Source organism: Acanthopagrus latus, chromosome 1 (genome assembly GCF_904848185.1).
Source record: "Acanthopagrus latus isolate v.2019 chromosome 1, fAcaLat1.1, whole genome shotgun sequence".
Lineage (NCBI taxonomy): Eukaryota > Metazoa > Chordata > Actinopteri > Spariformes > Sparidae > Acanthopagrus > Acanthopagrus latus.
In genome coordinates this window covers 19,690,528-19,717,239 of record NC_051039.1, presented here as the reverse complement: position 1 = coordinate 19,717,239, position 26,712 = coordinate 19,690,528, and the positions used below count along the sequence as shown (strand labels likewise).

General features: G+C 39.3%; 1 protein-coding gene and 2 long non-coding RNA genes across 3 annotated transcripts; all 3 read right to left on the bottom strand.

The window, feature by feature from the left end:
* Positions 1-1,795: 1,795 nt before the first annotated feature.
* Positions 1,796-5,970, bottom strand: LOC119027760 (hepatic lectin-like). Its single transcript, XM_037113197.1, has 7 exons — positions 5,748-5,970; positions 5,331-5,420; positions 5,058-5,132; positions 3,862-4,004; positions 3,274-3,374; positions 2,998-3,073; positions 1,796-2,521 (listed from the first exon to the last, which is right to left on the bottom strand). Exons 1-7 carry the CDS (start codon positions 5,860-5,862, stop codon positions 2,429-2,431), a joined length of 693 nt encoding a protein of 230 aa, XP_036969092.1. The 5' UTR covers positions 5,863-5,970; the 3' UTR covers positions 1,796-2,428.
* A 1,347-nt stretch (positions 5,971-7,317) lies between these two features.
* Positions 7,318-10,735, bottom strand: LOC119027780. The gene is made up of 5 exons (XR_005077477.1): positions 10,677-10,735; positions 10,016-10,099; positions 8,294-8,442; positions 8,086-8,186; positions 7,318-7,941 (listed from the first exon to the last, which is right to left on the bottom strand). It is a non-coding gene; the product is annotated as an uncharacterized LOC119027780 (long non-coding RNA).
* Positions 10,736-19,772: 9,037 nt separating this feature from the next.
* Positions 19,773-22,280, bottom strand: LOC119027785. The gene is made up of 3 exons (XR_005077478.1): positions 22,246-22,280; positions 21,307-21,390; positions 19,773-19,823 (listed from the first exon to the last, which is right to left on the bottom strand). It is a non-coding gene; the product is annotated as an uncharacterized LOC119027785 (long non-coding RNA).
* Positions 22,281-26,712: the final 4,432 nt, after the last annotated feature.

The following is a 26,712-nucleotide window of genomic DNA, read 5'->3' as shown; positions in this document are numbered from 1 at the left end:
CCTGTTTTTTCACTAAGTTGTGTTTCTTCGTAAACTTACACTGCAATAACCTTCACCCTCAAGGTTTATCATTCCTTAAGCTTTTTATTGACCTATACTGCACTATAATATGAGTTTGTCTACTTGAATCTAGAGCTCTCCAAAACAAGTATTTTTCAAACAATTAATCTAGCGATTATTTTTCCGATTAGTCGACTAATCTAATTAATTTAACGTTACATGACCAAACAAAAGTAACATAGTAACTAACTGTCATTGGTAACTTATGAGGAAAAAAATACTGCAGTTGTAGGCGGAGCAGCGTCTGTCCTACCAACTCTTCGTCACATTTCTGCCCGACAAACAGCATATGTCACTGGCAAAAATCTTTAACTCACTCAAGTGGTTGTGTTGATAGAAATCACCATGATGGTCAGCCCTCCCGACGGAGACCTCAGTGAACTTTCCCCCAGAAAACAGCCTACGTCCCCACAAGTGATAGAGTCACGCAGCAACCTGTTTACTGATGGCAATTATGTAATTTAGCGTGAAAAACGTAACCTTTTCACTTTCCAGGATGTTCAGGGGCCTGGTTCTCAATCACTACACATTATAAACGGGTTTAGATTTACGGGGGGAAACCTGGGAAACACACCGATGTCATCATGATGTGTACCGTCATTTCTCTTTAGGAGCCGCAGCGCTGCTTTCTGCGTGAATTACAAGGTGGTTCGTCTTTACTCCAGCTGTGCTTCGCTCTGTGTGAATGACCAACGGCGGAGAATTGACGAACTGCCGCTGCAGTGTTAATGTAGCGTCGGTATGAGAGGGGCTATTCTCAGCCTCCGCGGGTGTGCACAGTGTGAACAAATTGATTTGAACATCTTTAGCAACTTAGCATTCTTATATTTTATACTAACTTAACTAACCATACCAGGAAGTGATGAAGCCAGGAGTCAGGATCCTCCTATTGGTGCATCAGCGCTGTCTTTGTAATGTGTTGGTGAAGTGAGTTGAGGTCCTTAACTGTTAAACTCAAACAGCATGGCATTTAAATTGACTACGTGGAGAATAAAAAAAAAAAAAAAGCTGCAAATACTGTAATTTTTTAACAAACACATTTTATATGTACTCTTAAAAGACTTGTAGCAACTCCAGTCTCCCTTGGCTTGTTCAAAATGCATCGCTAATTTTCTTTATCTTGGGACTTTTTTCAGTCTCAATTGTTTTGCACATTTGTTATAAAAAAAGTCTTGAAATGTTTTCAAAAAAAAAAAAAAAAAAGTCGAGGTCAGGTCCTCACTGATGTGAAAAGCAGAGGATGAACTCATAGTGGCCTAAATATTTTCTCAGGGATCTGAAACTGACTGAATCAAATTTGGATTTCTGACTTAACAAAAAAGCAAAGTCAGGTATATAGAATTAGGAACTGAAACATGTCAGCTTAATCTTGCAATAGACATGTTTTCTGCTTAAACATTTATTTTTTTTAAGTAAATGTTGATTTAAACGGGGGGGGGGGGCGGCGGGGCCGATAAAAATCAGAACAGACTTGGTCATTGTAGCTCTTGTATATCCTTACCTAAAGGTCTTTTTTGACAGTTGAACATTTCAACATTGTCATGAGAGTCACAGCCATATATTTCTGAGGTGACGAAGTGGTCAAAACAATTTAATTTGTTACCACGCTTGTTATGTTTTTAAAAGAATGAAAAGCTGACAACGATGATAAAATACGTTTATTTACTTTTCAAGCCAGAATGCATGCAAAATGCTTCTGTCAGGCCTGGACTAAAAAGAAGACTCAGATGCTGTCGAAATTCTACAGGCTTTTATTCTGAAATTCGCTTGCTTCAAGACAGTGACAAAACAACACTCAGAGCGGAAGGAGAAGAAACAAAAGCAAACAAAAAAATAAAACAGAAAACCACTCCAAGGGTGGGAACTCTACGAGAACCGGAGAAAACAAAAGACTACAAGCTGACTGCTCTCAGAACTAGCTAGGAAAAGCAACAATAAAAAAAAAAAAAAAAATTAAAAACACTCAAAATTGAGGAAAACACAACGCTACAAAACAGAGTCAAGGGCAAGTCTAAAAAAATTACAAAGAGATCAAAATCCGGGTTCGACTGCCGGCCTGGGTCCCTTTGCTGTGTGTCACTTCCCCTCTCTTACCCTGTTTCCTGTCACACTCTTCAGCTGTCCTATCAATAATAAAGCCAGAAAAGGCCAAAAAAAACCCAAAAAATTGTGAGCTGAGCTGCACTATGAAAAATTTACAAAAAGAAAAAGAAAAAAATCACTCTTCATGAGGCATAGAAAAAACATATATGAAAAAAAACAAAACAAAACGATGAATCACGATACTTGCCAAGACAAGGACTGTAACGAAGGGCTGGGGTACATGACAGAACAAGACGCTCTGGCACCAGACAAAGGGAGACACAGACTATGTAACACATGAGGGAGAGGGAAACAGGTGGAAACAATCAGGGGTCAGGGTTGACGTCAGACCGGTGACACATGAGGAAGGGCAAGTGACCTGAAAGGAGAGGAGAGTTAGACTTTCAAATTAAAACAGGAAGTTCACGAGACAAAACCCCAAGACAAGACAAAACCTCACTGCTGTGTGACCGCTTCAAGATAGAAGAAACATCAAATGCAAAATCAAGATGTATACAACACAAAAGTAGTAAGCACAACAATATTTAGACCCAAAAAATAAAACTAATCTGTAGTCACAGATTAGCCAGATGGCCAAATGCTACAAAAATAGCAATGTTTCAAATAGGCTGCTGAAATTGTCTGCCTATCAATATATCCTGCTTACAAAATCTGACCCAACTGAATTTGTAAGTGATACTTTTGTGCCACTTTGTTAAACATGTTTCAGTGCTGACTTCACAGTCAATATACAATAGCTGTCATGGGGGTGTGTATGCTGAGTTACAGGGTAATTTTCTTTTTGCACATCCAGAAGTTTTCATTTTCACATGTTTCATCATTCCAGTTGTTTACATTTTTAAAGGAATTCATAACCACACAATCCTCATTTCTTCCTCCTGCACTGTTTGGTTCACCAGAGTCCCAGAAGCTGGAAGCAAAGACAATAAGCTTTAAACAACAAACCAACAAGCTCAAACAATAAATTAAATTTAACCAACCAACTAGTCATTTCAAAGAATTCCAGGATCTTTTCAGGTACTATGCACTTTGAGATGAGAAGGAAGCTTAATGACCACGAGTTTCAACACTATGATTTACTTATTTAGAATGAATGAGTAGTGGGTGTACCTTGTTGTCAGCGGACTGCCATCCACCCATGTCCACACCCCCTCAGTCTCTCTGTCCGTCAGTCCAATCCACATTATCTTCTGGTGCTGTCTTATGAAGTCCTTGTTTTTTAAAGAGAAACATAAAGTAACTATTAAAAGTCATGGTGATAATAGTTGTATGTAAGTTAAATAAAAACAAAAACATCTACAGAGCTTGTAAGGCGCTAAATAAAAACAGCACATTAAAAACATTATTATGATTGTGTAATAAGAATTCTAAAAAGTTTGTCTGCTCCAAAATGATTGTTTTGTTTAGCTTTGCATAAGACAGTTGTGTCCAGCTTCCTCTGAGGTTTCATCAGTAGATAGTCTAAAACTTTGTGTCACCAGGTATCAGCGATTAACAGTCTTTGTAGTTGCCTTGTGGAAAAAATGTAAGAATGGATGAGTTCTACAGTATGCACCCAGCATACTGTGCAGCTCCAATGCTAGTGCGCAAATGGGCACACACACGCACATGCACACGCACACGCACGCACACACACACACACACACACACACACACACACACACACACACACACACACACACACACACACACACACACCTGTTCTTCTCTGCTGCCGATAATCACCAGGTCTGCATCTCTCTGCAGACAGTCATTTCTACTGTCTTGCCAGGTCTTCTTAGTTGAAGAAATGTAATAGACGCTGTCACTGAAATAAAACCATCCTTGTTGCAAGTAGCGTTCTGTTGATAAAACAATGAACAAAAACATTTCAATCCAAGACAGAAGGACATTAAAAGCTACTGAACTCATATAAAGGGACAAAATTACTGTTGCAATAACTACTTCTTCTTCTTTTTTTTCTTTTTTTTACCAATATAGTGACTCAAATCATTGCATTGAATATTTCACTGTTCATATATTTGTATAATGAAACATCAAACCCTCTCTACCCTCTGAGCCATGACTGTGAAGTTTCCTTGTTGAGAGCAGAAGGACGGTAAAATATACACTGATAAAATATATATAAAGCATATTTCAAATTGTCAAGATATCATATTTTACTCCCACTTCTTTTAGTAACTGGCGACTGGTATCAATATGTTTATTCTCACACACTGAGAACATTCGGCTGACTCTCCAGCTTGCCTCTCTCCTCAGTCTGGGAATTCAGTTGTAAAGCTGCCATTTTGAGTAAAGAGTTTACTATCATATGAGTATATCACTTTAAAACAGAATTTCCACATATAATTAATGCATTATGGTTAGATTTCTAATATTTGTCAACACGCACCACAAGAAAGTATACAGGTTGTAAATTGTGACATTCAGTCGTCATCACTGGTCATCCTGTAATAAGTAGCTTGATTCTTCTCTGTATCTCTTCCAAAGTATTTTAGCCTGGTATAATTTTTCCTGCAGCGCTGAATGTTACTGTTCTGAAAGTGAGGCTGATAACCTGAACACTGAATTAAAATGAAGCATTACTACGTTACTCTGATAAATATATATTTACGGAAGCATATTAAGGAAAAAGACAAAATAAGTGTTATGACATAAGTGTTTGAATTGTTCAACTGAAAATCAATCAACATTAGTGGTAGGATTTAACTAGGAGTCATTCAGCACCCTCCTCAACTCATCTCTCTCTTCAGTCAGGATTTTATAACGCTCCTCAATATCTAGTTGAGAAGTCACCATTATTTGCAACAGAATCAGATTATGTTCACAACTAAAGAGACAGTTCACTTTAAAACTAAATTAATGCATTAGGTATTGGACTTTTCATCCCTTACCCAAGTTAGTCCTCCTCAAGTTGTCCCTCTCATCGGTCCGATTTTTACAACTGCAGTCAACATCTGGTGGAGAGGCTTACATCATAAAAAATTTGGATAATGTCAACAACTGTAGAGACAAATTTACTTTAATACAGAATTTCTGATTTACACTGATATATTCTTAAAACTGCAGGTATTTTCAGAAGTTGAATATTGGTTAGTTTAATTACTGGTCTTAGAAAATTGTTACAGAATTATATAAAAATAATGTCACAATTCAAGACAACTCACAGAGAGCAAGACGCAGGCAAATGTTCAGACTGGCTTGTAGGATACACAAGAGACAAAAGCTCACAGCAGTGCATCCAAGCAGCTTTCCTCCTGTGTGCAGAAAACACACAGACACAGACACACACACACAATGGGTTCACATGGTGTGTAGGATTTATTAACATCTAGCAGTTTGAAATGCCGTCTCTAGAGCCAGTGTTGGGTTTGTCCATTCTGGTTCAAAGCTCAGACTGATTAAGGCTACTGGCAGAGACAGTTAAACAAGAATGCTGTTAAAAGTTTTATTTTCTTAAACCTTTAGACAACAACATGCCTTCCATGACCTTATACTGCAATTCAATGCAAGATAAAGTATTTCATTCTGGTTGCTTTTATGGTTAAAATAACATAACACTAAAAAAGGCATTTCTGTCTCACCCGTTGCTGCAGTAACCGCCTCACCGTCTTCACCAGTGTGACTCTTCCTGGCTGAAGTAGCAGGGAGGTTTACAATCTCAATGGTGATCTCTGATTCACCTTTGTGGACCACCATATTCTACCCATGAGTGTTTGCTGAAAGTTGTGTCAAATGTTGGCTCTTCTAAGAAACATGAGTGTGTTGAAAGTTGGGTTGATTGGCGGTTTCTTCCAAGAATGGTGTGGTCTGCCTCTTTTCTGTGTTGCTTACACAGCAGAACCCTCTCATTCTTCCCTTTTCTTTAATAAACTGTGTTACTTCCCTGATTTTAATCAGGGAAGTAACACAGTTGCAGCTATAACATGTAACATGATTTGAACCTTGACTAAATAACATTAAAGTCACATGGTTTGAGCTATAGATTGATATTGTAACTGCTCCACATCAGCAAAGTGTTGACAGTGTAAAATTAAGACTGTTTATTATTTCAGTTGATCAATTCTGTAAACTATTTAGATCCAGTTAAACAAGGAGAAAGACACCAAAACAGATTGATCTTTTCGACTAAATTCAACAAAAACAAGATCATTGTACTCTACAGTGTCCTTTTGTCGTGTGTCCCCTCTGTGTTTCCCTTCATTACCTCACCTGTCCTTTTCCCTCCCCTCACACCTCACCTGTACCTGATCCCCTAGTTAGTGTGCCTGTGTGTTTAGTCTTTGCTCTCCCTGCACTCCTTGTCTGTTCTGTTATCTGTCAGCCTTTGTTCGTCTCCTTGTGATGTTCCTTAGTGTTTCCTTCTGTGTCTCCCTGATTGGTATGTTTTGGATTTAGATTTTGCTTGTTTCTCTCGTTTTTTGAACTTTCCCTTTTTCTTTGCATTGTGTTTATTGTGTGTCTTTATTTTTTGTCCTCAACTCTTTTTGTTTTTTCACGTAATACTTAAACTTTTGTAAATTAAAACTCACTTTTTGTTTCCTCTATCCTGCCTCCCTTGTGTCTGCGTTTGGGTCCTCCTCTCGTTTTCCCCTTCTCTGTAACACCACGCACATTTATACCACTCTGCAAAATACTCACTCAATACAAACTTAACTGATACAGGCTCCGTGAACACTAACTCAAAATTCAGACGCACATATTAAAAGCATAGTTTACTACAGAAGTGAAAAGATGTGGTCACTTCAAAATACACTTCTGCTTCACTGTGAGAAGTGTTTCTGCCCTGAAAGGACTGTGTGGATGACATCTGCTATTGAAAGACAAAATAATTTTTTGCTGGTAAAGTTAGAGGTGTGAAACGCTCGAAAACACAACAAATCTGTCTTTCATGTGTTCAACAGTGTTTTTAAAATAATTTAGTCACATCTGATATTTAGAACATGAATGGGAACCTAGTGCAGTTCAAATGTCATTCATCTTACCTTTTTCTGCTCCCCACTTTATATGGTCTGTTTGAAAAAAGAAAAGAAATATCTGGTTGACACAGAGTTAGAGGAAGTGAAACTACAGATAAGTTAAACCTTATGAGACATAAAGTCATGGCGGACACATGCACCCATATTTTTAACTTTAATGCACAAACAAGTGTGATTCAGTTTGCTGTCATTGTGCTTTATTACAATAATGATAGAAAAGACAAAAGATAAGCTATTGGATATGTTTTTCTGCAGTATACATTATTCTCAAAAAGAGCCAGGATGGAAGACGCATGTAAGATTCATGTGTCCGTTAATGTCCCACGTTCCCTTCAGCCCAGTAATATCCTGTGTTAATACATGTTACAAATACATGTTTTTAAACCATGTCTCAAATTCAGACATCATGAATTCCCCTGTTTAATTGATTGATGTGTCTGGACTTGCCAGACTCCTCTGACTTATCCAATCTGAAAAGTGTTTCCGAAAGAAAATAAAGCCAGAATAATAATTGAAAATATTGGCTCAATGTTGGCTTGCGGATGTAAGGCTAAAGAAGGAGATTAATTGATTCATTAGCTGGCCTCATGTGGGTGTCGTTCGGCTTGTACTGGTATGTCCTGAGTTTGACATCTGTTGGATATAGATGTGGAGTTATACAAGCAATTTCTTTTCACAGACCCAACACATTTTTAAATCACATGGTACATCATTCCAGCTGTTTTCCTCTGCATGTGATGTCACTTCTCCACAGTCTTCTTTGTCGTCAACGTTGTTAGGCTCACCATCCATCCAGTAGCTGAAACACAAAACCAAACAATGTTTTTTGTAGAGAACACAACTCAAGAAACATTTCAACTGAAACATGCAGGATATTGTTGATTTCTTTATTCTAACATTGAAGTCTAAATCTAATATTTGAGAAACATGAAGCTGTGTGAACCTTGTGTCGAGTGGAGTCCCATCAACCCATTTCCATGTCCCCTCTGTCTCTTTATCAGTCAGTCCAATCCACAAGTTATCCTTCAGTTGTCTTGTGAAACTCTTTATACAGATACAAATATCATCAACATTCATTCTTTTACATTTCTTTATTCATTTTTGTCATGTTTCTGTCTCACACATAGTGAAATATACATAAATACACCCACCTGTTCTTCTTGGCTGTTAATAATCATGAGGTCTGCACCTCTTTGCAGACAATCATCTCTACTCTCTTGCCAGGTTTTGGTGATAGAAGAAACGTAATAGAAACTGCCGCTGAAATACTTCCATCCTTGCTGGGAATAGTTGGCCTTAACTGAGGACAAAACAGAGAGAAATCCTTAATATTTCAAAAACAATATGAATTGAATTAAATGAACTCACTAGCCCTTTTCACACAGAGATGCCGCATTGTCTCCAGCTTGGAGGTTGGCCAATTCTCTGCTTTTGTTTGTTCACACAGAACCAAGTAGCTCCGGCACAAAGCCGCACCAGAGTGTCAAGTCATATAGCGAGCTGACGCTGCGGATCGCAAAGAAGTGATGGTACAAGTCATGATGATGACGTCTGTGTGTTATTTTCAGCTTGCTTCCCCCAGTGTTCACCTGTTAATCGAAACATGTACCCGATGACTGTTCATAATCATATGGATGCTGTTATAATGTGTTGTGATTAAGATCCTGACCCAACATGCATCCTGGCAAGAGATAAAGTAACTTTTTTTGCTCTAAATTACATAACAACATAATCGTCATGAGTAAAGTGGAAGCTGTCAGACTCTCACTCATGGGGAGTGATGCTGTTTTCTTGGGGAAAGTTTACTGTAGTCTCGTTCGGGAGGGCTGACCGTCTCAGTGATACAGTAACAGTAACTACAACAAAACATTGACGGAAGGAGACAATGACTTGATGAGTTAAAGTTTTTGGCCGGGGACAGACGCTGTTTGTCAGGCAGAGTGACAAGGGATGACAGACACTTCTTCACGTATAATTGCAGTATTTTTTATCTCATATAAGCTGCCAAAGGCACCACCAGTTTCTAACTTACTGTTGTTTGGTCATGTAATGTTGCTTTGTGGGACATCTCTCTTTATTTTGTTGAATGAAGGATCAGTTTGGATACCAGACTGTGAATACCATCAGATCAACGTATACCTGAACCGCCTCTAGCCGTCACTCACTCACTGATATTTAGTTTAATTTGCTGATTTCAGTGTATAACTTGAACAGCAGAAGTGGTAATAGGTTTTTATAGAATCAGAGAACACTTCATTTTTGTCACTTTATTATCATTTCTGTACAGTGGGCGAAATGAGGGGGGACCTGCGCCCATGCCTGCGTGCCTGTTCTTGTCTGTCCTCCTGTGCCACAGTATTCCACCTGGGTACCCTGATCGTCTGCTAGACATCCAGAGGGAGGGAGGGAGGTTAATGGGCCATGATGAATTTACTGTATAATCACACCACCAGCAAGACAAGAATTAGCTATCTGGGGAAAATGTGAAGCTCCTCTAGTAGAGAAAGCACAGAACATGTTTTGAGCAAATGTAAATCTGATCGATCAATCAATCAGTCAGTCAATCAGTCAGTCAATCAATCAATCAATCAATCAATCAATCATCAATCAATCAATATATCAATATATCAATATATCAATATATCAATCAATCAGTCAGACTTCAAGGTGGTGCTAAATGAAAAAAAGTTGAGATTTACCTCTTGGAACCATAAATGTATGTACAAAATTGTAAGTCAAGCCACTTAGTGTATGTTGAAATTTGACTGGATAAGTGAAAACTTTGACCTGCAGGAGGTGCTACAGGGAAAATTGAGAAGATCACAAAAGTCATTAGGATTCATCATCTGAACACTGTGAGTCCTCACACTTACTAAAGTCAGCCAGCTTTGTCTTCAGTTCATCCCGCTCCTCAGTAAGGGCTTTAAATCTGGCCTCAGTGTCGAGTGTCCTCCAATCTGAGAAAGAAGAAGGACCTAAATCAGGGCAATTCTGCAATAAAGCTGAATTTTTGATGGAAGGGCAAAAGAACATGCAAGTTAAGAGATATTGTACAAATAGTTTGCTCCCACTTCCTCCCATAGTCCAAAGCCAATGAAAGGATAAATGTCTTAATCTTTTGATAAAAGTTTTGAGTTTGTTTATTGCTGGCATAAACCATTACAAAGCCATTACATCACATCCTCGTCTCACTTAGCATCAAATTTTCTTTGCTGTGATAACTACAACAGTCCGACCACGTGATCGTCATAGCTTTAATTGTCACTATTCAGAATGTGTTTGTAGCCAGTTTGTCTTTCAGGTCCAAACATCACATGCTGTTGATCTTCAGGAACAGAACGCAAAAAGCTCATTTAGGTCCTCATGTTAAAGGCTCATACACAATATTTTGTACCCTTGATACCATACCTACTATTCTAAGCATTCATAAAGAAAAAAGACAGATGTACTGTTTAGCTCCCAGCTAAACATTAAAGCAGTACAGTTCTGGCAGCCAGCAATCACATCTCTTCAGGAATTACATTCTGTGTTTACCTTCAAGGAGTTGGTTGTAACTGGTCTGTAGCTGGTCTCTTTCTTCAGTCAGGTTGTTGTAACTGGTCTGTAGCTGGTCTCTTTCTTCAGTCAGGTTGTTGTAACTGGTCTGTAGCTGGTCTCTTTCTTCAGTCAGGTTGTTGTAACTGGTCTGTAGCTGGTCTCTTTCTTCAGTCAGGATGTTGTAACTGGTCTGTAGCTGGTCTCTTTCTTCAGTCAGGTTGTTGCAACTGGTCTGTAAGCTGACGATCTTCATTTCATGCATTTCATTGGTTACTGTGGTTGACACACAAACAGATTTTAAAAAAATGCTGAAAGGATTTAGTTTTGGGTGATCAAACCATACATGAATACAAATAGACTTGGAACACAATTGATAATAACAAACAAATACTGTTAACCAATATCACTTACTGCTTCATCAGCATGTCAACTAAGTACTCACACATTACAACCAGAGTTATGAGTCCAGTCAGCAGGAGGAGACACAGCAGACCCAGAATCACTGTAGCAGCTCTGAGTGAGCTCTTCTCAACTCGTGTACTATCGACAGCAGCTGGAAACAGAAGACAATATTGTTGTTGCAGAAATACTCTAACATTTGTTGCAACACTCTGAAGACCTTCCAGGAAATCCTCTCTCAAAACGTGCACTGTTGCACCCACTCTAAAATGATTATTCAGTCTTTGTATGACTGAAAGCTGACTTAAATGCATACTCTTTTTACAGTGAAAAACTGTAGAGGCATAAACCTGAAGGTTCCTACCAAGAAAATTAAAATGAAATCCTCTCATCAGGTGATTTGGAAAAGTATATCTGTGTGTCATCAGCACAATAATGAACACTCTTTAAGAGCTTAACGATTGAGTGGCACTATTTTCAGACTGAGTACAATTAGGTCTGGTCTACAGCATGTTGAAGCCAAATAAAAGTTTCCTCCAGAGGGATCAATAAAGTATATCAGACAGTTGGTAGTCTCAGTGCTGTGGTTAACTTTTTCCTTTCCACTTCCTTCACATTCAGATGAGTTCTTTGGGAATAGAGAATATAATGTTTGTCTGTAGTCTTGTGTAAGAATAGCACCTGTCTAATATTGTGAAGGTTCCCCTTGTGTAGCCAAAACAGCTCTGACCTGTCAAGACATGGACTCAAAGGCAGGAACACACTGGCCCAAACGTTGGACATCTGAAACGTTTGGGGAGATTTGGACGAGTTTGGGAACAAATCTGTTCGGTGTGTTCAGCTGTGCTAGAAGCTTTTGGAACCACGTGGATGGTGTCTGGTCAGATTCAACTTGCAAAGGCTGAGAGCGTTTGCAGTCTGAGGGTTGAATGCCTTTGGATACTCTGATTGGTTGTGTGCTAGCTGTCCAATGACCATCCTGACTGTGTTAGCCAATTGGCGCGATGTGTAGGAGGGGTGGAAGTGACGATGGTCTGCCCTCGTTCCGTCATTTCCTGTTTTTATGTTTTGGATTGCTGGCACGAGACTAGCGCCACCCGATGTTGAGGAGACTTGCTGCATCTTGCACAAGCACAAAACGTACACGCTACAGTGTAGTTGGAAGTAGTCAAGGCAGTATATTTCAATGCAACTTTTCTGCTGAATGGGTCAGGCGAGAGGCAACGGGGGGGAAGGATAAGGGCAGCTGGCTGTTGGTTTGAGTCTAGCGGTGTTTGGGCCCCTTAAGACCTCTGAGGAAGTCCTGTGGTGTCTGGCACCAGGGTGTTTTATAGTGGATCCTCTGGGTCCTGTATGTTGGGGGATGAGGCCTCCATGGATCAGACCTGCTCAGCATGTCTTACAGATACTCGATCAGATTGGGGTCTGGGGAATTTGCAGGCCCACTCGACTCCTTGGGCCCTTTATTGTGTTCCTCGAGCTGTTCCTGAGCAATACTTGCGGTGTGTCAGGGAACATTGTCCTGCTGGGGGGCCACTGCCATCATGTACTTCTTTTGTGATGAGGGGCTTTACTTGGTCCACAACAGCGTTTGGATGGGTGGTGCGTGTTAAGTGGCATTCACATGAATGCCATCATCCCAGCAGAACATTGCGTTGAATTGCAAGGATATCTATTGAGGATTTACAGGGGCTGTGTATTTGAGAGTAGTGAGAAACTCTGGCTGAAGATTCTGTCTGGGAGGAGGAAGAAGAGGAGGAGAAGGTCGTTCATGGTGGCGCTGGTGGATACCGTGGAGTATGAGCTCAGGAGAGCTCCGGATAAGGCTGTTGGCTGTAGCGGTGCTGATGGCTGGGTCACTGGAAACAGAACTGCTGGTTGTTGGAAATGCGGTTTTAAGTCCTGTTAAGTCAGGCAATCTGTGTTAACCAATACTATACTGCTGCTGTTAATCTTATTTGTATGACACAGCATGCCAGAAGTAAAAGTGAAGTGAAACACTTCTTCATTTATACAACCATTTGAAGAACATCAGAGGGCTCCCAATGCTGTTTGACACTATAGGGGCTGCAGGAGAAAGAATAAGGCTGAAATTTTCATAAACCATAAATAAACATCTGAGGAAAATTTTCATTTAATGCAATATACAAATGTAATTTTAATCAGATTATCTACTTGTGCTCTAATGATGGGGCAGTGATATTACCGTACAAGCTTGTTGATTTACACCTTTACACAGTCGGCAATGTTTGTGTCAACTGTCCATCCTGCATTTGTCAGCTGTAACTGTGTTGCTTTAAGCCTGCATTATGTGTAACTTCTCATATTTGTGTAATAGTTTGCTCTTCTTTAATAACATATTCTTTCTCTCCTGCCAGAAGAGTTTTCCTTGCTTGTGAAAAACCTGGGCTGACTTATAGACTTGATCAGCTTCATGTGACCACTTAGCATGGTTGTGATTGTGAAGCTTAGTGAAGCCAGATCACCAAAACATATCTGGGAATGTTGTACATTCTTTGTAGTACAGGCCTCTGGTGTTTTGACCATCTCATTTTCAACAATGTTATACTTCTACTCCACTACATATCAGAGGCAAATGTTATTTTTCACATTTGTTGAACAGCTTTAGTTATTACTTTTAGAATAGTTTTTCACATCCCTCCTATGCAGTGAGAACAATATATCTCCAAATGTAGTAATTTTGAGTCTTTATAATTTATTTGAGTAAAAAGATATTGAAATTATTAGAAGAAAACGTATCATTTGATTCCATTCCTATGCTGATGACACGTAACTCTATTCAGTCATCAAACCAAGTCATAAAACGTCCGTTCAACACTCAAACTAGACTTCACATGAAAAAGGTTGTCCAATCTTGAAAGGTCATCCACATACCTCGATCACTGCAACTCCCTTTATACATGTGTCTCTCAAAAGTCCCTCCATTACAACTTACACTCAGATACAAACATGAAACATAGTTTTAACGGAACAGAGTGGAGCTGCTGTGTCTGCATGCACTGCCATCTTGGTCAGAATCCCCTCCAACTTAAACAGTTGTGACCACGTCACTCCATCATGTTTTAATATCTTTACATTGGTTACTAGTGTTTTTTAGAATTGATTCAAAAATACTTTCAAAAACTTTTAAGGCCCCCTCTGGTTTGGCACCTCCATACATCTCAGTGCTCTTCTCCTTTGGCTAAAGTTGCTGACTGATATCATCAGAAAAAACTTTGCTCTTGCAGCTTAAAAACAAAGGTAATAACACATTTTCTGTCAGAGCCCTCAATCTCAAGCATGCTGAATCAGTTCCACATTTTAAGTAAATTAACTTCTTGAACAAACTTGTACAATGATGAGAACACTTGAACTAAATTGGGGCTATCTTTCTCACCAGGCACTGCCGTCGTCCGTTCATCTTTTTCTTCAACAGAGTGGCTCTGAAATGAAACACCCGTCACTGGAGCTTCCACCTCATAGAATATCATCTCCATATTTTACCACTGAGAGTGATGACGGTCCTGGTCAAAGTGTTTTCTTAAAATGGTGCTGGTCTATGATGTGATGCCTCTTTTATACCTGCCTCTGCTTATACAGCAACTCTCTCTGTCTCTTCTTCCTGTTTTTTCACTAAGTCGTGTTTCTTTTTAAATTGTTGGTGAAGTGAGTTGAGGTCCTTAACTGTTAAACTCAAACAGCATGACATTTAAATTGACTATGTGGAGAATAAAAAAAAGCTGCAAATACTTTAATTTATTTTAAGGAAATACATTTTATATGAACTCTTAAAAGACTCATAATGTATGTAACTCCAGTCTCCCTTGGCTAGTACAGAATGTATCAGTAATTTTCTTTACTCTGTGCCTTTTTTTCAATGTCAGTTGTTCTGCAGCTTTCTTGTCAAGAAAAAAAAGTCTTAACATTTTTTTCAGGTTCTCACTGATGTGAACAGCTGAGGATGTATCATGAACTCATAGTGGCCTAAATATTTTATCTGGTATTTTCTTAGGGATCTGAAACTGACTGAATTGACTGAATCAAATTTGGATTTCTGGCTAAAATAACAGTAAAGTCGAGTATATAAAATTAGGAACTGAAACATGCCAGCTTAAACTTGCAATAGACAGGTTTTCTGCTTCACCGTCACAGCCGTATATTTCTGAAGTGATGAAGTGAACCAAACAATTGCATTTTTTTCCACGCTTAAAATCTTTCAGAAGGTTTCTGCCTTTTTGCGGTTGTTATGATGGTGCGTCTCTTCCTCACACCTTCAAAGAAGTGTGAACTTCAGTCAACATTATCTTTGTGACATCATCTGTGGTTCCAAGAGGATTTTTTGTGTGTCTGCTCATGACAAATATCTACACCAAATTTTGTTCCTGTATCTGCAAGTAGGAGGCGGGGCATTATATTATGATGTTTTTTGTCTGACTTCCTGTGTCCAGTGGGTGGCGCTATGATGATGACACAGTTTTGATGCACAGGTACATTCAGGGCGACTCCCTACATTCCTGAGAGATTTGGTGTAGAAGGGGAATTGTATGTTGAAGTTATGAGGATTTGATGCTTCATGGTGAAGGATTTAAATGGACGGCACCACCATGGCCAGCAGGTATGACGTAAGCGAGCGCTTTGAACAGGTTTTCATCTTTAAGGTCTCAGGATGATACTGAGTGACTGTGAAGTCTGTTGTGTTAAATCTGTTGGAGGATGTCATTACAGTGCGAGGATTGGAAATATTTCAAAATGGCTGACTTAGTATTGATGCAGAGACGTATTCCGGGCAACACCGTCTATATGTTTGTGCAGTTTGGTGTAGATTGGAAAGTGTATGTTGAAGTTATCAAGACTTGATGCTTCACAGCGAAGGAAAAAAATTGGTTTTCACCGTCACGCCCACCAGGTATGATGTAGCATAACGATTTCCATAACTTTTCATCTTCAAGGCATGAAGATGATACTGAATTAGTGTGAAGACTGTGGTGTTTAAGCTCTAGGACAAGAGAGTTTTCAAAGTAGGCATGAATTTGGGAAAAATGCCGCCACACATCAAAATGGCCGACTTCCTGTTGGAGTGACGGTATCGATCCCACAACTTTTTTTGTGTGTCTGCTCATGATGAACGAAAGCGTAATGAATTTCGTTCCTCTATGCACGCGTGGAAGGCAGGCGAGAACAATAGGGGGCGCTACAGAGCCTCCAGGTCACTCCCACGCCCAATGACATTAGATTAGATTAAATTTTTCACCAGATGTGACCTAAGTTCAAAATTTGGTGAGTTTTTGGGGAATGTTCAGGCTTCCAAAACAGCAGTTAAACCGCAGAAGAATAATTCTACAATAGGGACCTAAGCCTTAAACATAGAACACAAACCAAGAAGCTCAAACAATAATTCAAATTCAACCAACGAACCAACTAGTCATTTCACAGAATTCCAGGATCTTTTCAGGTACCATGCACTTTGGGAGGCTTAATGACCACAAGTTTCAACACTATGATTGATTAATTTTGAATGAAAGAGTAATGTGTGTACCTTGTTGTATGTGGACTGCCTTCCACCCATGTCTACACCCCCTGTCACTGTCTGTCCATCAGTCCAATCCACAGTATCTTCTGGTGCTGTCTTATCAAGTCATGTTGATAATATTTGTATGTAAATCAGTTAAAAACAAAACATTATTATGATTAAGTAGTAATAATTCTAAAAAGTTTGTCTGCTCCACAATGATTGTTTTGTTTAGCTCTGCGTGAGACAGTTATCTCCAGCTTCCTCTGAGGTTTTGTTAGTCGATAGTCATTCATCATTAGGTATCTGTGTGTTGTCAGCGATCAGCAGTCTTGGTAGTTGCCAATTTGTTGAAAAAAATTAAGAATGGCTGCGTTTTACAGTATGCACCCGGCATACTGTGCTGCTCCATTGTTAGCTAGCAAACGTTTGTGCACAAATGAATTCTGGTTGCTTTTATGGTTAAAATAACGAAACACCCAAAGCATTTCTGTCTCACCCGTTGCTGCAGTAACCGCCTCACCACCTTCACCAGTGTGACTCTTCCTGGCTGAAGTAGCAGGGAGGTTTACAATCTCAATGGTGATCTCTGATTCACCTTTGTGGACCACCATATTCTACCCATGAGTGTTTGCTGAAAGTTGTGTCAAATGTTGGCTCTTCTAAGAAGCATGAGTGTGTTGAAAGTTGGGTTGATTGGCGGTTTCTTCCAAGAATGGTGTGGTCTGCCTCTTTTCTGTGTTGCTTACACAGCAAAGCCCTCTCATTCTTCCCTTTTCTTTAATAAACTGTGTTATTTCCCTGATTTTATTCAGGGAAGTAACACAGTTGCAGCTATAACATGTAACATGATTTGAACCTTGACTAAATAACATTAAAGTCACATGGTTTGAGCTATAGATTGATATTGTAACTGCTCCACATCAGCAAAGTGTTGACAGTGTAAAATTAAGACTGTTTATTATTTCATTTGATCAATTCTGTAAACTATTTAGATCCAGTTAAACAAGGAGAAAGACACCAAAACAGATTGATCTTTTCGACTAAATTCAATAAAAACAATATCATTGTACTCTACAGTGTCCTTTTGTTGTGTTTTATTTTGAATCCTTGCCCTTTTGTGTCTCCTCTGTGTTTTTCCCCGTGTGTTTCCCTTCATTACCTCACCTGTCCTTTTCCCTCCTCTCACACCTCACCTGTACCTGATCCCCTAGTTAGTGTGCCTGTGTGTTTAGTCTTTGCTCTCCCTGCACTCCTTGTCTGTTCTGTTATCTGTCAGCCTTTGTTCATCTCCTTGTGATGTTCCTTAGTGTTTCCTTCTGTGTCTCCCTGATTGGTATGTTTTGGATTTAGATTTTGCTTGTTTCTCTTGTTTTTTGAACTTTCCCTTTTTTTTTGCATTGTGTTTATTGTGTGTCTTCATTTTATGTCCTCAACTCTTTTTGTTTTTTCCCGTAATACTTAAGCTTTTGTAAATTAAAACTCACTTTTTGTTTCCCCTATCCTGCCTCCCTTGTGTCTGCATTTGGGTCCTCCTCTCGTTTTCCCCTTCTCTGTAACACCACGCACATTTATACCACTCTGCAAAATACTCACTCAATACAAACTTAACTGATACAGGCTCCGTGAACACTAACTCAAAATTCAGACGCACATATTAAAAGCATAGTTTACTACAGAAGTGAAAAGATGTGGTCACTTCAAAATACACTTCTGCTTCACTGTGAGAAGTGTTTCTGCCCTGAAAGGACTGTGTGGATGACATCTGCTATTGAAAGACAAAATAATTTTTTGCTGGTAAAGTTAGAGGTGTGAAACGCTCGAAAACACAACACATCTGTCTTTCATGTGTTCAACAGTGTTTTTAAAATAATTTAGTCACATCTGATATTTAGAACATGAATGGGAACCTAGTGCAGTTCAAATGTCATTCATCTTACCTTTTTCTGCTCCCCACTTTATATGGTCTGTTTGAAAAAAGAAAAGAAATATCTGGTTGACACAGAGTTAGAGGAAGTGAAACTACAGATAAGTTAAACCTTATGAGACATAAAGTCATGGCGGACACATGCACCCATATTTTTAACTTTAATGCACAAACAAGTGTGATTCAGTTTGCTGTCATTGTGCTTTATTACAATAATGATAGAAAAGACAAAAGATAAGCTATTGGATATGTTTTTCTGCAGTATACATTATTCTCAAAAAGAGCCAGGATGGAAGACGCATGTAAGATTCATGTGTCCGTTAATGTCCCACGTTCCCTTCAGCCCAGTAATATCCTGTGTTAATACATGTTACAAATACATGTTTTTAAACCATGTCTCAAATTCAGACATCATGAATTCCCCTGTTTAATTGATTGATGTGTCTGGACTTGCCAGACTCCTCTGACTTATCCAATCTGAAAAGTGTTTCCGAAAGAAAATATAGCCAGAATAATAATTGAAAATATTGGCTCAATGTTGGCTTGCGGATGTAAGGCTAAAGAAGGAGATTAAGTTATTCATTAGCTGGCTTCATGTGGGTGTCGTTCGGCTTGTACTGGTATGTCCTGACTTCGATATCTGTTGGATATAGATGTGGAGTTATACAAGCAATTTCTTTTCACAGACCCAACACATTTTTAAATCACATGGTAAATCATTCCAGCTGTTTTCCTCTGCATGTGATGTCACTTCTCCACAGTCTTCTTTGTCGTCAACGTTGTTAGGCTCACCATTCATCCAGTAGCTGAAAAACAAAACCAAACAGTGTTTTTTTGTAGAGAACACAACTCAAGAAACATTTCAACTGAAACATGCAGGATATTGTTGATTTCTTTATTCTAACATTGAAGTCTAAATCTAATATTTGAGAAACATGAAGCTGTGTGAACCTTGTGTCGAGTGGAGTCCCATCAACCCATTTCCATGTCCCCTCTGTCTCTTTATCAGTCAGTCCAATCCACAAGTTATCCTTCAGTTGTCTTGTGAAGATCTTTATACAGATACAAATATCATCAACATTCATTCTTTTACATTTCTTTATTCATTTTTTGTCATGTTTCTGTCTCACACATAGTGAAATATACATAAATACACCCACCTGTTCTTCTTGGCTGTTAATAATCATGAGGTCTGCACCTCTTTGCAGACAATCATCTCTACTCTCTTGCCAGGTTTTGGTGATAGAAGAAACGTAATAGAAACTGCCGCTGAAATACTTCCATCCTTGCTGGGAATAGTTGGCCTTAACTGAGGACAAAACAGAGAGAAATCCTTAATATTTCAAAAACAATATGAATTAAATGAACTCACTATCCCTTTTCACACAGAGATGCCGCATTGTCTCCAGCTTGGAGGTTGGCCAATTCTCTGCTTTTGTTTGTTCACACAGAACCAAGTAGCTCCGGCACAAAGCGCCACCAGAGTGTCAAGTCATACAGCGAGCTGACGCTGCGGATCCCAAAGAAGTGATGGTACAAGTCATGATGATGACATCTGTGTGTTATTTCCAGCTTGCTTCCCCCAGTGTTCACCTGTTAATCGAAACATGTACCCGATGACTGTTCATAATCATATGGATGCTGTTATAATGTGTTGTGATTAAGATCCTGACCCAACATGCATCCTGGCAAGAGATAAAGTAACTTTTTTTGCTCTAAATTACATAACAACATAATCGTCATGAGTAAAGTGGAAGCTGTCAGACTCTCACTCATGGGGAGTGATGCTGTTTTCTTGGGGAAAGTTTACTGTAGTCTCGTTCGGGAGGGCTCACCGTCTCAGTGATACAGTAACAGTAACTACAACAAAACATTGACGGAAGGAGACAATGACTTGGTGAGTTAAAGTTTTTGGCCGGGGACAGACGCTGTTTGTCAGGCAGAGTGACAAGGGATGACAGACACTTCTTCACGTATAATTGCAGTATTTTTTATCTCATATAAGCTGCCAAAGGCACCACCAGTTTCTAACTTACTGTTGTTTGGTCATGTAATGTTGCTTTGTGGGACATCTCTCTTTATTTTGTTGAATGAAGGATCAGTTTGGATACCAGACTGTGAATACCATCAGATCAACGTACACCTGAACCGCCTCTAGCCGTCACTCACTCACTGATATTTAGTTTAATTTGCTGATTTCAGTGTATAACTTGAACAGCAGAAGTGGTAATAGGTTTTTATAGAATCAGAGAACACTTCATTTTTGTCACTTTATTATCATTTCTGTACAGTGGGCGAAATGAGGGGGGACCTGCGCCCATGCCTGCGTGCCTGTTCTTGTCTGTCCTCCTGTGCCACAGTATTCCACCTGGGTACCCTGATCGTCTGCTAGACATCCAGAGGGAGGGAGGGAGGTTAATGGGCCATGATGAATTTACTGTATAATCACACCACCAGTGAGACAAGAATTAGCTATCTGGGGAAAATGTGAAGCTCCTCTAGTAGAGAAAGCACAGAACATGCTTTGTTGAAATGTAGATCAATCAATCAATCAATCAATCAATCAATCAATCAATCAATCAATCAGTCAAACTTCAAGGTGGTGCTAAAAGAAAAAGTTGGAACCACAAATGTCTGTACAATATTTTGAGTCAAGCCACTTAGTGTATGTTGAAATATTTGACTGAATAAGTGAAAACTTTGACCTGCTACAGGGTAGTGCTACACGGAAGATTAAGATCACAAAAGTCATTAGGATTCATCATCTACACACTATCAATCCTCACACTTACTAAAGTCAGCCAGCTTTGTCTTCAGTTCATCCCGCTCCTCAGTAAGGGCTTTAAATCTGGCCTCAGTGTCAAGTGTCTTCCAATCTAAGAAAGAAGAAAGACCTAAATCAGGAGAATTCTGCAATAAAGCTGAATTCTTGATGGAAAGGCAAAAGAACATGCAAGTTAAGAGATATTGTTCAAAAAATATGGAAATTGTAAAAAATGGACACCCGGTGCACTTCTGCTCTTCTCCTCAGGGTGCAGCTGGTGGATCAGAAATATAAATATTGCAGTATACATGGAATACACTTGACACTCCTAAAAGTTACATTAACACCACTAAGAAGCAAACTTTGTGTTTTGCATGTTGCCTCATCAGAATTAAATATGGAAATTGTATTTTTAATCCAGGGTTGCATGGTGAGGCAGTAGTTGGCACTGTCGCCTCTCAACAAAAATGTTTTGCTCCCGCTTCCTCTCACAGTCCAAAGACATGGATGGATAAATGTCTTAATCTTTTGTTTATTACTGGCATAAACCATTACAAAGCCATTACATCACATTTTCATCTCACTTAGCATCACATTATCTTGGCTGTGATAACTACAACAGTCCGACCACGTGATTGTCATAGCTTTAATTGTCATTATTCAGAATGTGTTTGTAGCCAGTTTGTCTTTCAGGTCCAAGTTACCTGCTGTTGATCTTCAGGAATAGAACACACAAAGCTCATTTAGTTCCTCATACTAAAGGCACATACACTCTCAACACCTTCAATTGCGTACACAATATTTTGCACCCTTGATACCAGACCTACTATTCTAAGAATTCATTTAGCTCCCAGCTTTTCAGTATATCTGTCTATCCCAGCTATATATAAAGCAATACAGCTCAGCATCGGCTATAGCAGCCAACAATCACATCACAGTCTCTTTAGGAATTGCATTCTCTGGTTACCTTGAAGCAGTTGGTTGTAACTGGTCTGTAGCTGGTCTCTTTCTTCAGTCAGGTTGTTGTAACTGGCCTGTAACCTGACCATCTTCATTTCATTCATTTCATTGCTCTTGGTTACTGTGTTTAACACAAAAAACAGATACAAAAAAATGCCCAGAGAATTTAGTTTTGGGTGATGAAATCACATGTAAATACATATGAACTTAGACCACAATTGATGATTACAAAGAAATACTGTTAACTAGTATCACCTGTTGCTCCATCAACATGCTAACTAAGTACTCACACATCACAACCAGAGCTATGAGTCCAGTCAGCAGGAGAAGACACAGCAGACCCAGAATCACTGCAGCAGCTCTGAGTGAGCTCTTCTCAACTCGTGTACTATCTACAGCAGCTGGAAACAGAAGACAATATTTGTAATTTGTTTGCGTTTAGATATAATTTTGAATATAGTAAATCAAGCCATGTAATTGTCCTTTACACTCAATAGATTACAATCATAAATCAGTATATAAAAAGACAAAACTGAAATTATTCACAACATTTTTCTTATGAACTTTAAACGGATGCAGATGCCTTCAGATGGAGTAAAACACCAACCTTATGCTGCTTACCTCAGCAGTCAGCAGAAGTGAGAAAATTCTGCAGGTCTGAGCTGCTCTGAATTTCTCTCACATTTCTTGCAACACTGAAGACCTTCCAGGAAATCCTCTCTCAAACTGTGCACTGTTGCACCCACTCTAAAATGATTATTTAGTCTTTGTATGACTGAAAGCTGACTTGTATAGATGAGAGAAGAGAGTACAGAACTGCAGCCCTCGGAGCACACACAGATACACTTATAAAAATGTTCTGCTGTCAGCTACAATTTGCCACATTGTAACTCAAAGCACTTAAAGCCGCTGTCACAACTGGGGGAGCGCTTGAGAAAAACACATAAATAATGACTTAACCCCCCTGAGACCACTGTCTAGAAAACTTCCACCCAACACCCGTCCTTACGACAACACCATCTTAGCCTCAACAAACAGGATGACATGCTTTAACTACAGCACACGGCTGAGCCGGCACAGACCCCACAAGTCTGCACAAAACCCAATGAGCCATGCCACTCCAGCATGACCTGCAGAGGAGAGCCCACAGCCATGAGTCCCTAGCCCTCCTGAACCCCAAGCAGCAGCACCAAAGCTCCAAGGGAACCAGTCATGAAACAACCCGACTAATCAGCACATCCCTGCCACCAGGAATTCCAGGCAGTAGAATGACACAGGAGTTGAGTTATATAACATTTCTGTATTTCAACTCTCAGTGAGAGAGTCAACCAAGTGTGAAGTCAGATGTCATCTACAGCTGACAGATCAAAAAGCAATAAACTTTTTTATTCATAATTCTTTGTGTCAGTGGCCAAGGCTTCAATTTATTCTCTTTTCACATCCTGCACATCACAACAACAGCATGTAAAAGTGTTAATGTAAAACTATTGTCAGTGTGAAAAACTGAAGAATCAAACACCTGAAGAATCCCACCAAGAAAATATAAATGAAATCCTCTCATCAGATGATTTTGAAAAGTATTTGTGTGTCATAAGCACAATAATGAACATTCTTTAACCCCTGATGTTATGGCAGAGCCTAAAGATTGAATGACACTATTTTCAGACTGAATACAATTAGGTCTGATCTACAGCATGTTGAAGCCACAGAAGTTTCCTCCAGAGGGATCAATAAAGAATATCAGACAGTTGGTAGTCTCTGGTTAACTTCTTTCCTCTTTGCCTCCTTCACATTATGGTTTCTCAAACACATCACGTAAGTCTTGTTTTACTTCAGCCAAGTTCTCTGAGAATACAGAATATAATGTTTGTGTGTGGTGTTATGTAAGAAATGCAGTCAACATCCTTTTAAAGTGTGTACATGTTTGTGTTCATTACCTGAGTGTGCAGGTTCAGGTCTCTTTCGCTCCAGAGTGTGGATCTTGTCTTCATCTGCATCAATATTTTCTGAACATTTTCCCAAAGTCCTCTTCTTACAAGGATTACCTGAGGGACTCTCTACATTAACATAGATATCGAATTGATCCATGAAACTGCTGTATTGACGGTTTAGTTTGGTCCTGAGGAGCCTGAAGGCATCAGAGTCTGGAGAGTGCGCTTGTGAAATGATAAAAGATGAACTACTGTGGTGATCTCTCTGAGGTTTTGCGACCACATTTAACAGGAAACTTCTGAGTAACTTACTTCTGCAAAAGATATGTTGAATGATTGACAGCACAGCAGCCCCAAAAGGCTGTGTTAACTACCATTAAACGTATGTCATTCACACAGCTTAAAACTTTATTTAATACAACTGTCAATTCTCTAACAGCAGCACATTATCTTTAACACACACACACACACACCTTTTCTTAACTTCTGTTCAGTCAGACACTCTGTGTTGTACAAATGAAGCGACGCCTGTGAGCTAGTTCAGGCAGTCAACTCGAGCTGCACTGCCATATACACACGTGATATTCTTCTCTCTCCAGACCATATCACAAACGCACCCTCCCTATTGAGCAGGTTATTTAAACACATGAATTTTCCCTTCCCTTTCCCTTCTGGCTCGTCAATGCTGCTGTTGCTCTCGAAAGCATCGCCGCCCGCTCTTTCGGCCCACCACCACCCCAGCATCCACCTGCAGGCCCTGTCTAGGGGGAAATGTATTTAATCATCACTCCCCAATATCTCGTGTAAACATATCCACGGGCAATGATGAGGTCAGAGCCTAGACACCAAAAAAAAAAATCTAACTATGTCCTGCTTGTAATAAACATTTCAAACGTGAGTTGTCTGACTGAAATAAGATAAACAGCAGATGATAACAGTTGAAGTGAAACGCTTCATTTGTACAACTATTCAAAGAACATCAGAGGCCTCTATGACAAATCAGTTTTTTAGCTAGTGAAGTAACTTAAGGGTAAACTCTAACTTTTCACTGTTATTGTGTTCACCTGTCGCTTGCATGCAATGTCACCTAAACAGTTTGAAGCAATAAAACTTTTTCAGATGATATAGAAAAAAAATAAATAAAAGCAGTACTTTCATATTTATTTTTCAATTTGTCAAAGTCCATTTGACACCACGGGGATTGCAGCTGAAAAATGAGGCTGAAACTGTCATAAACCGCATGAAAATACATATTTACATGGATCTGTCGCTACGACAGATTTCTGTCATTCAAACTTCGCAGAGGTGACTTACGAGATCAATGTAGATCAGAGGAGAAGAAGTGTTGGCTGATTTTTATTGACAGATTGTCACACTCTACTGCCAGTGTATCATTAACAGCATGTGTGCGCCTGACCAATGACAGTGTAGTGACCCACACAGGGCGGGATCTAAACACGGAGTGGTGCTAAAGTTTAGCTGCTTAGCTAGCAAAGACTCGTCACGCTGCCACTTTATCAATTAGTTTTTGAGTTTAGTCAACACGTGAGAACTCGACTGACACGGAGAGTCTCCTGTTGTGTGCTACATGTGTGAAATAACAACTATAGTCTGGAGTTTGTCTGCAGTGTATCTGTGTAAACAGCTTCATTCAGCGTCTCTCCCTCTGGCACCGTGAGTTACCATGGTTACAGGAACGCCCTGAAACTTTATAATGATGATCAATAAGAAGTTTTTGGTTGTTTGACTGTACAAAATCATGAATGTAGCCTGATTGTAGCTCAATGCTGAAATCTTGTATTATAACATATAAAACAAATGTAAAGCCTCAGAGCTTCTTTGATTACAGTATGTTAGTGATGACAGGAAGTAATAACTCGCCATCAGACTGACAAGGCTGCAAAAGTTGCTGTTTGTATGATGTATTTTTCAGTTAAACAATAAGAGACTCATTAAACAATATCATAACACTAATAATTAATTGCAATGATGATGAGAAGAAGAAGTAGAAAAATTGTGTGCTGAAAATTTCTGTTGATGGTTGATTATTTGAAAGTAAAACTTGAGAGAAGCTTGGCAAAAAAAAAGACAGTTTGATTTTATAAATTGAAAACTACACTGAAAAGACAAAAGACATTTTAAGTGTGAATAGAACAGCTGTTCAGATCATCCTCCTGTAAAACACTGTTGGTTAAATATTTAAACTTGTCGTCTGCATTAGAAACATGGTGTGGGGTGAGGCTGTAAATCTTATTTTTTTAGCGCGTTTTAAGTAAGGTGCCCTGTAACATGTTTCACAAATTGCAAATTTGGGATATGACTTGGCTACATCTTGAAAAAAACATTTCACTTGCTTTAATCCATGTGTGATCCTACCCTCTATTTTAGTTTCATCCGTCCACAAAACATTTTTCCAGTGGCCTTCTGGCCTGTCCACATGATCTTTAGAAAACTGCAGATGGGGAGTAATGTTCTTTTTGGAAAGCAGTGGCTTTCTCTTTGCAACCTTGCCATGCATAACATTGTTGTTCAGTGTTCCCTTA

What these genes read in the sequence shown, in the direction of transcription:
- LOC119027760 (XM_037113197.1), bottom strand. Translation starts at nt 5,862, where the DNA reads ATGGTGGTCCACAAAGGTGAATCAGAGATCACCATTGAGATTGTAAAC. An exon ending in TTGCCTGCGTCTTGCTCTCT is followed by an intron (nt 5,133 to 5,330) that starts GTGAGTTGTCTT and finishes TTATGATGTAAG; the next exon opens with CCTCTCCACCAGATGTTGAC. An exon ending in TCGGCAGCAGAGAAGAACAG is followed by an intron (nt 3,375 to 3,861) that starts GTGTGTGTGTGT and finishes TTAAAAAACAAG; the next exon opens with GACTTCATAAGACAGCACCA.